At 53.1% G+C, this 16,735-nt stretch overlaps 3 protein-coding genes across 10 annotated transcripts in view; 1 reads left to right on the plus strand and 2 right to left on the minus strand.

Moving 5' to 3' along the window:
• IL4R (interleukin 4 receptor) overlaps positions 1–5,014 on the minus strand; it is a 28,837-nt gene extending 23,823 nt beyond the window's left edge. Inside the window, exon 1 of one of the 2 annotated variants that reach the window (XM_034420640.3) lies at positions 4,448–5,014. In XM_034420640.3, coding sequence (XP_034276531.3) covers positions 4,448–4,793 — 346 coding nt within the window. In that variant the 5' untranslated portion in view covers positions 4,794–5,014. Of the gene's footprint in view, positions 1–3,817 lie in introns of both variants that reach the window. The other variant, XM_087878811.1, reaches the window with a different exon arrangement.
• A 2,656-nt stretch (positions 5,015–7,670) lies between these two features.
• NSMCE1 (NSE1 component of SMC5/6 complex) lies at positions 7,671–12,216 on the plus strand. 3 transcript variants are annotated; one of them, XM_034420637.2, is made up of 7 exons: positions 7,671–7,874; positions 8,059–8,180; positions 8,282–8,359; positions 9,933–10,079; positions 10,191–10,307; positions 11,060–11,180; positions 11,545–12,216. In XM_034420637.2, the coding sequence occupies exons 1-7, from the start codon at positions 7,757–7,759 to the stop codon at positions 11,628–11,630; spliced, it is 789 nt and encodes a 262-aa protein (XP_034276528.2). In that variant the 5' UTR covers positions 7,671–7,756; the 3' UTR covers positions 11,631–12,216. The 3 variants fall into 3 exon arrangements, with proteins under 3 accessions (XP_034276528.2, XP_087734940.1, XP_060549031.2); XM_087878814.1 differs by lacking the exon at positions 11,060–11,180 and adding an exon at positions 11,233–11,372 and having other exon boundaries at positions 7,720–7,874; XM_060693048.2 differs by lacking the exon at positions 8,282–8,359 and having other exon boundaries at positions 7,722–7,874.
• KDM8 (lysine demethylase 8 (putative)) lies at positions 8,808–16,384 on the minus strand. 5 transcript variants are annotated; one of them, XR_009622895.2, is made up of 8 exons: positions 15,902–16,384; positions 15,637–15,812; positions 15,381–15,513; positions 15,020–15,061; positions 13,248–13,397; positions 12,646–12,827; positions 12,343–12,540; positions 8,808–10,355 (listed from the first exon to the last, which is right to left on the minus strand). XR_009622895.2 is itself a non-coding variant. In XM_060693045.2 (8 exons), the coding sequence occupies exons 1-7, from the start codon at positions 16,367–16,369 to the stop codon at positions 12,376–12,378; spliced, it is 1,227 nt and encodes a 408-aa protein (XP_060549028.2). In that variant the 5' UTR covers positions 16,370–16,384; the 3' UTR covers positions 8,808–10,355; positions 12,343–12,375. The 5 variants fall into 5 exon arrangements, 3 of the variants coding, with proteins under 3 accessions (XP_060549028.2, XP_060549029.2, XP_060549027.2); XR_015729900.1 differs by having other exon boundaries at positions 12,333–12,540; XM_060693045.2 differs by having other exon boundaries at positions 12,735–12,827.
• Positions 16,385–16,735: the final 351 nt, after the last annotated feature.

Here is a 16,735-nt window from a genome sequence, read left to right on the forward strand (position 1 = left end):
ATCGTGGCCCAGAGTGGAAGTCATGGCTTTGATGTTGCCCTGACTGGTAGACACTCTCTCTTCACATTGCACAAATGTTTTTATTTATTTATTTATTTTTCGTATTTCTGAACCACCCATCTCCCTCAAAGAGGATCTTTGGGTGGTATACAATAAAATGTCAAAATATAAAACAGTGTACATAAAAGGTAAACGCTTTAAGAGGAGGCAAGACATTAAAATTAGTCAAAAGACAAGGGAGGGTTTAGGGGATTAAGCAGCCCCATGGCTGCAAGCTCCCCCAGCCACCCCTGCAAGGCCACAGACGAGGGGTGTCAAACTCAAGGCCCAGGGCCCAGATCCTGTAGGGTGCTTAGATCTGGCCTGCAAGGCTGCCCTGGAAACTGCGATGGACCAGCCGACAGTGCCTCTGCCAGTGAAAAGGGAGCTCAGGAGGGCTGTGTGCGGCCCTTCCGAGCTCCGTTTTTACTGGCAGAGAGTTGCAGGAGGCTGTCTCAGCTGAAAACAGAGCTCAGGAGGCGCCCCCGACATGTGACATCGAGCTGGCCATGCCTGCCCTGACCATGCCCCCCCCCAAGGTCAAACACAACCCTGATGCAGCCCTCAATGAAATTGAGTTTGACACCCCTGCCGTAGAGGCAGGTCTTAACTCCTTTTCAGAAGGCCAGTAGACTGAGGGCATGCCCCATCTCTGGTGGGCTGGTGGTGCGGGGTGTGTGTGTGTGTGTGGAGAGGAATCTTCCACAGGTGAGGGCAACAACAGAGACCAATGACATTTCAGGCCTGTATCAGGGCTTGAAGAGTCTGGATCATCCATTTCCTCCAAGATCCTCTGGAGTGCAACGCTACCATCCTCTCGGTCACCGTCCCTTTTTAGGGAAGGGACTGGACAAACGATGTCCAGAATGTTGGGGCCAGCAGTAGCCTCTTAAGTGGGGAACAGCACCTCTTTAAAGGAGCTGGGAACACCCCCTCCAACAAGGGTGAATTCCTTGGATCCATCCCAGGTGCCTTAAGCAGCCAGGAGCAACATGGATGGAATGCGCCAGTGGTGACGTTTGCATTCCAAAGGATCCCGTCCACTTCCTCGGCTCCAACAGAATCAAACCCTTCCCAGATAACTGGACAAGTCTCCCTGGGCATCTCCACAGGCATGTCTGGCTTGCATCATGTTTGGTATTTAAGTGGGAATGAATCTGAGCGATTTTATCCTCCAGATGCCTGGGAAATTCCTCCGCACAGCCCTGTAGTAGGTGTCTGGGTCACCCTTTCCAAGAAGAGTCCATGTGACCCTAAACAAGGCCGCTGGGTGCCAGTCTGCAGATGCAACGAGAGCCCAGTGGTATTGACGCTTGGCTGCTCTTACCACCACAAAGTAAACCTTAATAGTGGCCTTAACCCCTGTTTGGTCGAGTTCCTTCTTCCTTTTCCTCCAGCACCACGGTGCCAGGCATCTCTTGACCCTTTCCAACTCCCTCATGGGAACCCTATGGAGTGATGGGCCAGGAGAGGCCACATCATGCCTAAGACTCCGCCTGACTCCCTATGCCAGGCAGCCACCAAGGTCTCAGCAGGACCATGTAGTAGATTGGCAGCGATTTACCCCAGTTGCCTCTGAAACCCAGTTGGGTTCATCAGTTGCTGGGGTGGAGGAATCCAGAACCTGAACTCCTCTCTTTAACCAAGAAGAAGCAGAAGGATCTATGGTGCACTACCTGAAGACATTGCACATATCCTGTTTGGCTGCAAACGGCATTCTGCTGAAAGGACCGTTTGCTTAGAGCTCTTTTAAAACCTAAAAGACAGTGAGACACTTATTTCCTCTTACATTTCTTCCAGGGAACAAACACGCACATAGCTAGCAAGACTGCCATTTTTGTATCATCACAGTCAAAGAAGATAAAAGACAAAGGTGGTGTCCTAAGAGAGATTGGGTTGAATGCTGCATTTATTATGAACATGCCCTTCTCTTTTCTCTGTATTAGTTTTAGAGTTTTTTTATATGCTCAGACAACTAATTAATAAAACCTGCTGATTTAATTCTGAATTCAGACATTCAGTCTTTCTTTGGTCAGGGTGAGGATTTCACTGCAGGTGGGTTGAACTTTCCAATTTACCACTGGGTGGTCATTCTAACTCCAAGTCCCAGTCAGGGTAACCTCTTTCTGGAGGGCCCCACTGGGTTCCCTCCCTCCCTCCCTCCTATCCTGCCTTTATTATTATTTTTACAAAAAATCAGTCAAAGCAGTGAACAACATGCCTTCCATTTTCCCCACCACAACAGGCTACGACCCAGGCATGAAAAGGATTGGGCTGAGGAACTGTGTGCCCACAAAAAGCTGACTTTGGGGGAAATTTTAACTTTGAAAAACGCACTCGGGCAGAATTTGCAGTTATTTTGCAATAACATAGCTACTTTCACAATTACCAATTACAGTATAAATCTATATATATAAAAGCGAAAACCACTCGCCGTAATCACAAAATCTCCAGAACCGTAAAGCCTACAAACTTGAAATTTGCCACGTATGTTCCTTTTGGCTTCTAGCTGCTCACGAAAGGATTTTTCAAAATGACCATCAGAGCATTAGTATTTCCCATATTATTATTAACACGCTCTGATGATAAGGAGTTCTACTCCCACTCCCTACCTGTTCCAAATGGAAAACACAAGCAGAGGAGTTTCACTTTCAGTTTCACTTTCACAGCAGCAAAGGGGATAGGATAGGGGAGGCTTCTGTGCTGTAAGCCTGAGAAAGAGAAGGGGATAGGATAGGCTTCTGTGGAGCAAGGCTGATGGAGAGAAGGGGATGGGATAGGGGAGCCATCTGTGGGACAAGGCTGAGGGAGAGAAGGGGGATAGGATAGGAGTCATTTCTGTGGGTCAAGGCTGAGGGAGAGAAGGGGAGAGGAGAGGCCGATCGTAACTACTCATTAATTTTCAAGCTGTGTTGATTTATCAAGCCCCATCACACAGTTTCATAGTGAAGCACGGGTATCTATTTTTGAAACTTTTGCAGAGTTTTTTTTTAAAAAAGTCCAAGTCTGATTCATCTTAGACTTGGTCCAGATTACTTCTACTAGTTTAGGAGGATTTGGAGAAACTAAATGTAACTTGTGGTGTAGTAACCCTTTTTAATACAGGTGACTCTCACTTAGTAACTGCACTGAGACCAGCGACTGTCACTGAGTGAAGTGAAAAGTCACATGACTGCCGTTCAACCGATCCAGCTGCGGTGATTAAGCAAATGACTGTGGGTTGTTAAGCACAATGTCACATGACCGCCACCTGCGGCTTCCCGCCAGCTTCCCCAACGACTTTGCTAGTCAGAAGTCAGCTGTGTAGGTTGCAAATGGCGATCATGTAAATATGGGACAATGCACCGCTTGTAATGAGGGCTGATGGCCAAGCGCCCAAGTTGTGATCATGTGACTGTGGTGACAACACAACAGCCACAATGTCAAGGACTTGGGTCAAGTCTCCTTATTCAGGGCATGTTTGTTTGAACTGTTTGCTGAACGAGCAGTCAGAGAGCCAGGACCGCCTGTAGTAGAAGGAAACTAATGAAACCAGAATAGCAAACTGGAACCTCTTGTAGTAAACCAGTAAAGAATTGCTTTGAGCAACACGAAACTGTTTTTCCATGCTCTTAAAACAAGGTTAGTATTTGGCTCTGTCCAAAATTTGAATATCATAGTAGAATGTTTCTAAGGCATCTACTGCGAATTTAAGCTGTTCCTCCTGGCTGTATTCTCCGAATCTGACATGGATCAAGACAACATGGAGATTGTCTAACAAAATTAAAGAATTCCTCACTGTTTGAAAGGGAGGGTGTTGTTGTTGTCGTTGTTTTGCCTGAAGGGCCCAGAGGAAGACTTTGGAACAGGAGAGTCAACATTCGAAGTTCTGCTTCCAAGTAATTTTCCAGGCTTCCCCTTCCTCCTTTTTTTATGACTGGGAGGATAACATCTGAAGTTAACCCTCTTGAATTAATGCTGGTCTGTTGTGGACTGTTCAGCACTAAACTGACGTAAGAGGAACGCCAACGCCTCTTCATGCCAGGCGTCCAAAGGCGGGAGGGCCCCGTTTCTGGCTTCTCGGGCTCGAGCGCGGCGCCCCTTGCAAAGGCCGCTCGCGGCAGTTAACAAAACGACCGTCGGAATCCCGGCCGAGCAGAAGCCGACCCCCGACAGGGCTCCGCCGGCCTTCCCCTCCAGGCCACCCTGGCCGCAAAGCGGGGCAGCCGACGGGCGAGGGCCGGCCCTTTGCCCACCCTTCCTCCTCCACAGGCGCCCGCGCGCTCCCCGCACCGCCACACCCGGCACGGCTTTCCGCGGCCAGGCCAGGCAGCGCCGCCGCCTCTTCCCGGGCTGACCGGGGGGGGAGGCGAGGGGCCGAGCTGTGGGGCCGTCGCGCCCTCTCGCCCCACCCGCCGCCGGGACTCACGGTGCCACAGGAGGCAGAGCAGCCCCGCCGCCGCCGCCACGCTCCGCCACGAACCCATCGCCGCTCGGGACGCGCCGTCGGTCCTCGCCGCTGGCGCGGGCAGCCGCCCCGAACCCCGCCGGCCGCGGCTTCCCAGAAGCGACCCTGGGCGTCCCGCTCCCTCTTCCGCGGAAGGGCAGGGCAGGCTCGGCGGGCCACGGGGGCGGAGGCGGCGTCTGCTGGGGCCGAGGGAAGGGAGGGAGGCCGGGCGCCGCCTTCGCGCGCGCTGGGAAGGGAGCGGGCTCGGCCGGTCTGCCCGGGGCGCGACGGGGCCGGGAGAACAGAGCCGCCCCTGCCTTGCGGGCATCCCTCCTGCCCCGCGCCGCTCCTGGCGTTCGGTGGCTGCTGGCTCGAGCAGACGGAGCGCGCCCCGGACTCTGCCCGCGTTCCCAAGCCGCCCTGGGTTGCGTTCAGCGGTCCGTCTGCGCCCTTTGGCAAAAAGCGGCGTCCGTGGGGTAGAGAGCCCCTTGGGCGGCCCGGGATCGGGAAGAGTAAAGACACCCTAAAATCCAAGGCAGGAAACTGCCCTCCCCCTCAGCAGAGGATGACGACCCCGGGGGCTTCTCCACAGACCCTTGGGAACTCACACCTGCCTATATAGGCTATTTTCATGTCGGTTTTAATAATCTCATGTAATAAATTATCTGTGGTCAAAGGTTTCACCTGTCCAGTCATGTCCAACTCTAGTTTCTTAGCTAAACGTTGTCCGTGGTCATGTGGCCAGCATGACTATATGCCAAGGGACATGTAATGCTTCCCGCCAAAGTGGTACCTATTTATCTACTCACATTTGCAGGCTTTCAAATTGCTACATGGGCCGCAAGTGGGGCGAGTCACAGGCGCTCACCCCATCGTGCAACCCTTGGGTCTCAATTGGCGTTCCAGTCTCAGATCTTAAATTGTTGAGCCATCGCACTCCTTTGATATACTTAAAGTGGTATATGTATATGTGTAGGTATATAGGTATATATAAAGTGGCATGGTATAAATTATTCTGGTTCATCACTATCAGCCATATGTTCTGTATACTATACTCAACAATATGAAGCCACAGCTACCAGTTTCTTAGCTGGTGTTGCTGTCAGATGCATTGTGTTCTCCCCAAGAACCCACAATATTTTAACCTGTTCACTTTTTTCTACTTTTCCTACTTTATTTTCCTACCATTTTTTTAATTACTGGCACATGATAACTTTTAGATATTCCAGTGAATAATTTGGGCAACTGTGCAATGTTGTTAATAATCCATTAGTGTCATCTTACACAAACTGAGTATGTATGATCTACTGTTGCTTCTGCTTCTTTGCATTGTAGGAAGAAATATCCTTCTGGGTTCAGCTCCAAGTGGGGAAAAAGACACTGGAAACATGGAGACAGCTTGGAAAGATGGTTTAATGGCGGACAGGATCACATGGCTTGAGTTCCTGAACAGAAAAGGGCCGAGATGCAGCAAGTCCCCGGGTTTTATGCTCTCTCTGGCTTTGAACTTCCTGGGGCCCTGAAAGAGTATCCTGATTGGTTATCAGATTTCCAGGGGGTGGGGGGTCTTAGCTAGCCTTGCTGGCTGATGTAATCTTCCCAGGTGCCATGTGGTGAGTTTCTGTTGCTAGATGGGCCCCATTGTGTTAGTTTCTGTTGCTAGATGGGTTCTATTGTCTTGCAGGTGATTGTCCTTTGACAAAGGATTGGGTTTCTGCCTCTGGCCCATTAATAAAGGGTGGGGGGCAGGAAGGTGGGAGCTGCTTTGTCTTTAAAACATGCTTCTCCATTTCTCATCCAGGGAAACATAATATTCTGCCTTTTTAATATTTCCCAAAATATTTCATTCTTCTAGGTGGGTGCTAACTTCCTACACCATAATATGCACTTTGAATCCTTTGATGATTTTTCGAAAGTTTGGGTGGGTGTTAGAGAGCTAGCACTTTTTACCATAACCACAATATCAAGTTAGATTGAAGCTGATTTAAGGCACCAGGCTAAAAACCAAGAGGCCCTGAGTTCTAGATCCATTTTAGGCACAAAGCCAGTGAATCACCTCAGGCCAGTCGCTCTCACTCAGCCCTAGGAAAGAGGCAAGAGCTAATCACTCCTAAAAAAGTTTGACAAGAAAACAGCAGGGAGCAGTCCAGGCAGTCACCAGAATAAATAGTGACTCAAAGACACAAAACAAAACAGCCCCAAACCAAACACATGGCAGCCTGGATTAAAAAACAACCAGTATGGACAACACGGCTCATACTTTGGAAGGTCTTTGGAGCCTTCCAGGAACCCCATGCCTCCCTCTGGGGGGTGGAGTTCCAGATGGTAGGGTTGCTTCCTTGGTCCAGAAGATGGCAACACGGAGGCCCGTTTGGAGAGAGGGTGAAGGAGCGGGTGAATTCTAGTCCTGCTTTAGCATGAAGGTTGGCTGGGTGGCATTGGGCCAATCCCTCTCAGCCCAACCGCCTCACAGGATGACTGTTGGGGAGAAAAGAGGAGTATTAAGTAGGTGTAACCAAATGCATAGGGATAAATAGGAAGTGCCTGGCTCAATAACAACAACTGTTAGGTATCTCAGTGGGTCACCGCTTACGTATGATCCAGCAACGTTCTGTAACGGCCACAAAAGCCAACACAGTTCTAGGCTGCATTAACAGAAGGATCACTTCAAGATCACATGAAGTGTTAATACCACTTGATAAAGCCTTGGTGAGGCCACACTTGGAATATTGCATCCAGTTTTGGTCACCATGACACAAACAAGATGTTGAGACTCTAGAAAGTGTGCAGAGAAGAGCCACAAAGATGACTAGGGGGCTGGATGCTAAATCGTATGATGAAGGATTGCAGGAATTAGTTATGTCTAGTGAGTCTCTGGAAGAGAAGGGTAAGTGGGATCATGCTGGGGTGGCATAAGGCTCCTGCCTTGAGCAGAGGGTTGGACTAGAAGATCTCTGAGGTCCCCTCGGCCGCTTCCTCGAGTCACGCTCGGGTCGGCGGCTCCGCTTTCCGTGGCAACCAAGGGACCCTTCCCCCGGGAACTAAAGCCCCCCCCCCGAGTTTCAGGGGAGCCGTCGGGCCATCCGCTCCCAGAGATGCGACCCGCTCCTCCTCCCCCCCCCCCCGACATCGAGGCGCCGCCTCCGCACCAGCCAGGAACGGAAGGGAGGCGCCCGCGGGCTGCTGCAGGCCTCCGTCCAGCCGCCAGAGGGCGCTCCGGAGAGCGGAGGAGGCGCGCTAACGAGCTGCCCTGCCCGGAGAGCGCGCGCGGAAGCCCCGCCCCCGCCCGCCATGGCCGCCGCGCTGAGCGACGCGCACCGGCGCTTCCTGCAGGCGCTGCTGGCCCGCGGGGTGGTGGAGGCGGCCGAGGCGGAGCGGCTGCGCCGGCTGTGCTGCCAGCGGCACCCGGGTCAGTGTGGGCCGCCCTTGTCCCGAGGGGCGGCTCGGGGTCCCCTCAGAAGCCCGGAACGGCTTCGCCGCCCTGGGGCCCTGTGTGTGTGTGTGGGGGGGGGGGGTGCGCGGGTGCGGGGCTCGGGGCTGGGGGGGGGACACGGCTGCCTGACGCTCCCCCTCCCCCTCGTGCCTCCCGGCAGCCCCCGGCGCCAGCGACGCCCTGGACGACTTCCTGGCCGCCCTGAACGCGCAGCTGCAGCCGCTCTCCATGGAGATCCGGAGGGGCTCGGCGGAAGACAGCGGCGGCGCCTACGTGGCCCTGGTGAGCTGCCGACCCACGAGGCGCCCGGGGCCCCTCGGGGGTGCAGAGGCCTCCCGTGGCTGGGCCCTCTGACCCGGCGCTCCTCCCCTCCCCCCCCCCAGGTGAACCTGGCAGAGACCGACCTCACCAAAATGGCCAGCGACTTCTCCGAGAACGAGCTGGAGCTCTTCAAGAAGACGGTAAGTCCGCCGCTGCCGCCCTGGTGGCTCGGGAGGCCTCGGCGGCGGCACCTGGGAGGAGATGAGCGGATTCCGCCTCCCCAGGTCAGCCTCCCCAGGTCAGTCAGACGAGGAGCCCGGGTGTCGGGGCCAAAAGGCCGACTCCGTAAACGGCCCAGAGAGGCTGGAAGCCCCGTGAAGCGGCAGAGAAGGCTAAGCGCTGTTGCAGAGCAGCCTCCCCACCAGTTGCTACGAACAAGGGGCCTCCCCCCAACTCTGGCCAAAATAGCCTCCAGAGCTTGGTTTGACATGCCGCCTGGGTGGTCAGCATGGATTCACGGCAGAGGCAGCGGAAAGGCCTCATTGGTGGTGCTTTGAGAATGAGTGATTTGAATTGGAGCTTCTGATGAAGTAGAGGGATTCTGCTGAGATAAGAGTTAGATAAATTCTGGACACCACAATAACTCCATTTGTTTAACGTTTACATTTTATTGAGTTTACCCTGGGGCCGGACTTCAGTCTCGCTTGTGTGACTGTTGGTAGGATGGATTTTATGAAAGTCTGGATAGAAGCTGGAGGCACGTGAACCTCCGGACCATTTATGGGTTCCTTGTAGCCTTTCCTCTGTTTCATAAACTATACCGAAGTTCACCTACACTCAAATGAAGAGAGGGATGAAAGTAACAGAATTCTGAGGAATATTGGCAAAGGTTTTTTGTGGCCAAGTATAAGGATAATAAGGATAATGGATTTCCTTTAAAGCTCTTAGGCAGAGTAGTCATTTTTTAGAGCTGGAGTGGTTGAAGGCACCTAAGTGAGGTGGTCCAGCTTTAGATCCCCTTCAACCAGAATGTGCTGTTTGCTTCCTCTCCATTAATTCTGCTAAAGGGAATTCTTTGGGAGAGCAAGGAGGAGAGGAATTGCCTTGTATAGCTTCTCCAGTAGTTTTAGCAGCTCCTGGATCTCTAGTATTTTGTGCTGTGAAGTGGCCTGAATATGTTCTAAATAATCCATGAGGGCTCCTGTGTGGTCTCTGAGCTTGGTTGTTGGTTGCACTGGTGATGTCTATGGAGATTCCGAGTCATCCAGGTCATACTTGACTCAAAGGCGCTTTTTCAAAAATGCAACTGGACGGTTTTTCCTTGAGGAAGACGTTTCACTTCTTATTCCAGAAGCTTCATCAGTTGTGGTGGTAGGGGGATGGTGGTAGATTGATGTTCCCTAGTTGGGTAAGGAAACAGCTGCAAGCAAACGGTCTAGCTCAGAGAGCACCAAGGACCCCACAGTTAAACTCTGAGCTACAGAGATTCTCTTTCATTGGAATAAAAAACAACAAAAATATACAAATCTCTCCAGGGCTGTAGCCATAATTATCTATTCAAGGAAAAACACATTTATTAAGTTCTAGTCTTTAGTTCCTACATGCATTCTGCATCTTGGGTCCTGTTAGGCCATGGGAGGAGGGGAATAACCCATCGGGTCACACCATCCCTGATTGGAAACTATTGGGGGGGGGTGCCTAAGATAGGGTACCCCGTGTCTGTCTGGGGAAACAATTTTGGCAGAAGTAACATTAGGTCCTTTGTTTTTACAGCTGGACTTGATCCTGATGTCCGGGAACGGCTTTGCATCGTCCACCGAGATCTTGAACTTGGCTGACCAGTTGAAGCCGAAAAAAATGAAGAAAATGGAAGTGGAACAAGTGCTCCAACAGCTGGTGCAGAAGAAGTGGTTGTGTGAGGTGGGCAAAGGTCTCAGTGATGACAGGCACATCACCACACCACCTGCACGTGAGGGAGGAGGGGCTGATGGGCTCCAAGGATGATTGACAGCTTGTTGATTTGTTTTACAGAAAGAAGGGGAGTACACCCTGCACATCCGCAGCATCCTTGAACTGGAACAGTACATCTTCCGCCATTACCCGGAGTCTGCCCGGAAATGCCATATCTGCCACAGCCTTTCCATTCAGGTAACTCTACCAGCCCATCTTGTGGCAGGTGCAAGAGACATGGATCACCTGTGAAAAATCAGTAGTAGATTGGTAATTAATGGTGAACTAACCTTTCATCGGCTGCAGCTCGGTCCTACCTTGTAACAAAATCTGTTACTAGGAAAGAGGGCTACCAGACTCCTGATGTTTGGCTGCCACAGACTAAGGCAGCTGCTGCCCTGCAGTTTCCAACTGTAAGCAGGTGATGGGCCAAACCCTGCACATTAAGATGGTCAACCCCTTGGGTGAATTCCTGCCCATTTAGCAACTTTTGCTTGGACTTACTGCAGAAAAGGGCGTCTCCTTGCTCAAGTGGCTTCTGGAAGCAGGGCTCCCACCACAGCAAAGGCTGGAAGGTCCCTGGCAGTGGGTGGGCAGTTTTTTGTGAGGAGGGTCCTCCTGCTTGTAACATTCTGTTCTAGAGGCCTGAGCGACATAGCTTTGCCCTGTCCCTTGAACGCACAAGGCTAAAAACAATTACAAACCTCCAAATGCATTTCTAGACTCTCCTATAGAGCAGCTGGTGGTGATAGAATAGAGGACAAGCCTAGCCAAGTCTGTTTATGGAGAACTACCACACCCTTGCTTCCCTTGGAGGCCTTAAGATTCTGGCAGCATCATTTCGTCCCAACTCATCAGAACCTCTGAAGCAGCTGAAGCGGCAAAATTATCTGCTCAGAGGCCTGGCCATCGTCTGTACGTGTGACTCAACGGGATTGCTTCCATTTCAGAGTCAAGTGTGTGAGGACTGTGGAATTGTGCTCCATTGCTCTTGCCTTTCCAAGTATTTCCAAACACAACCAGAGCCCCGTTGCCCTCACTGCAAGCAGTTTTGGCCTCACAGGATTCCAGGTAAAAACCTCAGGGTGCCATGTCTGTCTGTAGAATTATCTGTTTTTCCTAGGGAGGCGAGGACAACCTGGCTGCAGTGTCTGATCAATACAAGCGATTTGGCCTTTCATTTTATGAGACCGCGAGGCTTTTCTGGAAGCGGCAGCCTCGTTCTTATAGAGGCTTTTTAGAGGGGAGGACCAAATGAAAACGGTAACATTTCAAAAACAGAACTACCCTGACCCACAGAGCCAAAGCCATTCTTTCCACAAGTTGAGCTGTCTTGCCATCGCCATAAAAGTGCTGGCTCTGGGATGTGAGCTGACACCATTCTGGCTTATCTTCCTCCTTCAACTCATCCTGCATTTTCTCCTTCGCTATGCAGACCTCCATCCTCCCAGCCAGTTGCCCTCAAGTGCCAGGAGAGAGAGCAGGAAGGCCTCCAGGATGGGCTTCAGGCACCAGCAATAGCAGCCGCCGCTGCCGCCTCTGACCTCTCGGATGACACGGAGGAGCGGGTTCTTTCTCTGGGCGCACCTGGACAAAGTGGGGCTGTGCGGGGGTTAAAAGCTGAAACTGCACAAGGGCTTATGCTGCTGTTTTTATTGGCAGCCATGTTGCCTTCTTTTTGCTTTGAGTGGTGGTTGGGCAGTTGGCCTGCTCCTTATTTACTGCCCGTGGAGCATTGTCCTCAACATTTCTCCTTTATTTTATAAAGGGAATCACTGTAGATGGGTCCTATCCCACTTAGCACAACAGGACATGCCTGAGCAACTATTCCATTCACCCAGCGGGCGATCCCTGCCTCTTCCCAAATACATTTTGCTCTTGGCATCACTCCCCCTCTCTGAATTGATGGGACTTGAGTGGGTTGTAGATCCATTAGGGAATTTTAATTTCCTTGCATACCTCACCCAAGAGCGGATCCCTGCAGGATGACTTGCATACCTCACCCAAGAGCGATCCCTGCAGGATGACTTGCTTAAGCCATAATATTAGTAGCTGAGAGTGACATATTTTCTACTGACAAAATAAACTTGGGACTGAATATTGAAAAGTGTGTTATTCCAGGGCATTTGGAAGTAGCAGGACATAGAAGAATAGATTATTCTGCTTGCTGTATCTTTGGATGGGTGGGTGTACTTTTCTTGGATCAGCCATGGCATTCTGTACCTGTACCTACTCTTGGTTCCTCTTGATCTGTTCTCAGCATAAACTAGGACCACCAGAAGCTAACAGAGAAGCTGGTTTCCAGGGCTCGAACATAATGCCAGTAACTGGCCGGGATAAACAGGACCTCTCCAGGGCTCAAGATACAGTCTTGAAATGCAGCTGCCTTGAACTTAGGAAACTTCACTAAGTCGGGGTCTTCCACATCGACCTGCAAAAGAAATGCCTCTTTTAGATCCGACACTTCAAGAAGCTCAAGAATACCCCCCTTACAGCCTCAGACGATGGGGAAAGAAATGTCTTTGACACTACGCGCCTGTGGCAAAGCCTTTTTGGGCAGTCAGCTTTAAAAATCGCAGTGGATAACTAGCGGCCATCGTTTCGTAAGTCGCAGGTGTCGCCCACCTGGCTGGTGTTGTGAAGAAGGTGCCCTTCATGTGGATACAGTTTTTCAGACTGATCAGGAGAGAAGAGGCGGATGTATTTGCGTCCCATCACCTGAAAATGGGAACATGAAAAGTTAATTGCCTGTCATGATGGGGAGATGGGAAGATGTATGTTTGTCATCTGCCCGCCCTTCTCTCATGTTCCAGACTAGGCCGCTGCAGGGATGGCATGATTTCTTCATGCCCCGAGAGTTAGAAGGAAAGCCATGGACTGTATCCCTTTTTCTACTAATTCACAGGGTGAAGTTAGCAGCCTGCTATGAAGGCACTTGGAACACCCAGCAAATATCTTCAGTGCCCCATCAATAATTTGGACCAATTGAAGCTGTGGAAAACGAATTTTTGGCAATGCTAGAAGTTGGGTAAAGATGGTGGTCCAGAGCAACCTATTGCCCAAAATATTATGTGAAGAACCACAAGGGGACAGCATTGATTCTGCCCTGGCAAAAACTTCTGAAGGATGTAAACAAACCTGGACCAAGAAATTTTGTTGTGGATCCTGGTGAAGAGGTGAGATGGTCCCTGATGGGCCGAACCAGGCATTGATGGTGATCTCCTCTTCATCATTTTTGCCCAGGCAACAATAGTCCGGGATGCCAATGTCTTCCTTCAGCTCTGGGATCTAGTGATTCCCATCAGAAGTACAAGTCAAGAGGGCGTTTGAAGTATTGCATCATGCAGAGAACAAGTTCTGTAGGTACCTTGCCATTAAAATGTTTAGGCGGCTTATGGGAGTGTAAAATTTACACTGTAAAATATATAGCGTGAAAGCATCAGAAAGAGAAATATGGAGATGACACTTACACGTCTTTCATCAGCATATGACCCCAGCTGTATATTACATATGTATAAGGGTAACTTTTTCTCCAGTGATGTTGGGAGGCATTAGGCTGGCATGCCTGTTTGCTGGATCAACACCATTGGCTCCCCTGAGAGCCAGTAGCAGTTGCTCTTCCTTCTCCACTTGGACAGGGCCCTGGCCTCTTGCACACACTGTGTACCCTGCTCCTTTGACTTGGATATCAGAGAGACTGACGGCCAAATTTGGGCTCCACAGTCTGACATCCCTCCCCTCCCCTGTAGCTTGTGGGATGTTGCCCAAAAGACCTTCAGCCTACGTTGTATGGCGCTCTGCAGCAATCCAAAGGCAAAGTTATTTCTGCCTTGGGATCCACCATGCTCAGTCCCTAACACTGATCCCTTCCCCTCCTTGCTCAGGGTGCCTCTTCTGTAAAGAGTAAGAAAAAAGGAGTCAGGGCAAGCTTGCTAAAAAATTGAAATAATACTGGATGTAGCCATACACTCAATGCCATTTAGACTAAACACGGCTCTCATACAAATATATTTCCACAGCAAAAAGCACCAATCCAATACTCCCTGTGCATCAATACCAATGGAGCTTTACTACTGGGGTGGGCAATGGACTTTTGCTATGGAATCTGAGGGTCTCTGTGATGTAGCGGCAGCAGTCTTTCCCCCCATGGAGTCCTTTAGGACATAGCTGCCATCAACCCAGGCCAGCATGGTGGACGATCTGCTTCCAGTCATGATGCAAAACATCCAAAAGAGCACTAGGGTGAAGGGAGCTACTGCAGCAGCATGAGACAACATGGTTGGTCTACAAGGGACAGGATCTTCCCCAGTAAGGTTTAATATATGTTGATTTGCTTCTGGATCCAATTCAAAGTGCTGGTTGTCACGTTCAAAGCCCTTCGTGTCTTGGGAGCATGTTATCTGAAGGACTATCTCTCCCAGTCACATCTACCCAACCCACCCCAGCAGGGAGGCAGGGAATGCAGGACCAAGAAGGGGCTTCTCTGTGGTGGCTCCCTAGCCTGTGGAATATCAACCCCATGGAGATAAGATTGGCCCCCATTCTTGCAAGGCCCTGAAGACCTGGGTTTTGCCAACGGGCCAGGGGACCCAAGTGAGATGGAGCCCATCAAGTGGCTTATCTGATTGTTATGCCAGGAGAGAGACAGGTTTATGGTTTTTTTTATTGGGCTTTTATCCTTGTAAAAGTGCCCAGAGTCACTGAGACTCAGGTGGGCAGCCATATAATTTTTCATAAATAAATTGGGGGTGGAGGAGGGTTAGGCTTCTGACAACTTTTTTTATCAAGAGATCTCTCTGTGTGAAGGGTAATTGGAGGGGGCCTGAGTCCTTTTGCCTCTGAGAACACACTTTGGGGTGTGATTCAGGGCAAAGAGAAGCTCTGGGATCCATAAGAATTTCCACATTTACCTGGTCAAAAAGCTGGTGCTGAGCAAGGTATCCGTTGGGATTCTGGCATGAAAAGGAAGAGGCAGAAGAAATAGACTGAGCCATGTAGTGCAGCAAGAGGCAAAACCAGCCTTTGCAGGAGACCCCTCTCCCCCCCCCATTTGCCCCTGTAAAGACTGAGGGGACCGCCGGCCCTGCCCTCCCACTTTCCCTGAAGAGCTGCTCTCTCTAGCTCCAAATCCTGCAAGGCAGCCCCGCCGCTGCTTCCACGCCTTTTGGCCACGGAATACCGACTGCCAGGGAAGCTTCCCCATGAAGGCAGAAAGACCGACTCCTCTCCCTGCCCCTCCCCCGGGGGCTCCGCTGAAGGAAGAGCTCGGACCTCCTGCTCGACGAACCGGCGGATGAACTCGGCGACCGTCATGAGATTTTGGGACCAATCTTGGTCGGTGTAGCGAGCGCCCAGCTCCACCGGGACGGTGCGGTTGCCGGCCAACTGCAGCAGGTAATCCACGCTGCGGCAAGAGAAGCCGGAGGTCTGACCGAGAGATTCCCCTCCCGCTTCCTTTGCCCCCCTGCAGCGCCTTCCCCGCTCCGCGTCCACCACGCCGGCCGGGCAGCGGGAAGGCGGCGCTCACCTCCACTTGCGCAGGCAGGGCCAGTGCTCCACCACGCCCTCCAGCACCAGCGGCGCCCCGGGCAGCAGGAAGCGCTCGCGGAAGCGCTGCAGGGACGGGCGCCGCTCCCGGGACACCGACGCCCCCGACGCCTCCTCCGCCGCCGCCTGTGCCGGGGGGCGCTCCGTGCGCGGCTTCTGCGGGGGGGGGAGGGGAGGGGTCAGAAGGCGGCCTCCCTTCCCGCGCCCCCCCTCCTCCTCTCCCTCCCTCCCTCCCGCCGTCCTACCTTGCGGGGCGGGCCGTCCGGGGCGGGCAGGAGGCGCTGCAGCAGCGCGGCCAGGCGGGCCATCTCGGGGCCGGGCGCGCCCAGCAGCAGCCCCAGGTCGCAGGCGCGCAGGGCCTCGGCGCAGGCCCCCCGCGCCCGGCACAGGCAGAGCGCGCGCAGCAGGCAGGCGTGGGCGAAGAGGCGGCGCCAGGCGCGGCCCACGCGATGCCACGGCCCCTCCTGCAGCCGCTCCCACGCCCAGTCGCCCAGCCGCTCCGCCGCCCGCAGGCAGGCCTCCCGCGCCGCCGCCGGCCACCCGCCCGGAGCCTCGGCCTGGCCCAGCAGCGCCGCCGTCTCGCCCAGCAGCGCCGCCGCGCCCGCGCCCACCTCCGCCGCGCACAGCCCCGGCCCGGCCCGAGCGGCGAGCAGCACCTCCGCCGGCTCCAGCGCCGCCCAGCCCGCCCCGTCCCCCTCCCGCTCCCCGCTCATGGCGCCCCCCGCCAAAGCTCAGCCTGGCCGGGAACGGCGCCCGCCACGCGTCACTCCGAGGCGCCGCGGGAGCTCCGCGCCTGCGCGGACGCTCACTTCCCACCGCCGCTGCTCGTGGGCGGCGTTCGCCCAGCAGGACGCCAGGGGGCGGGCTGGCTGGCGGCGCTGCCGCTTCTGAGTCGCTGCGTGGGCGGGGCTGCGTCTGGGGCGGCAGGGGAGGAGCTTTGGCCGAGCTTGCAGGCCCAAGCCCCGCCCCCGTGGGGGAGTTCAGCCGGTGACCCGCCCCCCGAAGGGTTGAGCCTGGCGCTCCCCTGGCGGCTCTCGGGGCGAGAGTCTGGGCGCTTCTCTCGGGACGGCCCGTTCGGT

The sequence above is a fragment of the Pantherophis guttatus genome, chromosome 14 (assembly GCF_059756535.1).
Source record: "Pantherophis guttatus breed Tessera chromosome 14, ASM5975653v1, whole genome shotgun sequence".
NCBI lineage: Eukaryota > Metazoa > Chordata > Lepidosauria > Squamata > Colubridae > Pantherophis > Pantherophis guttatus.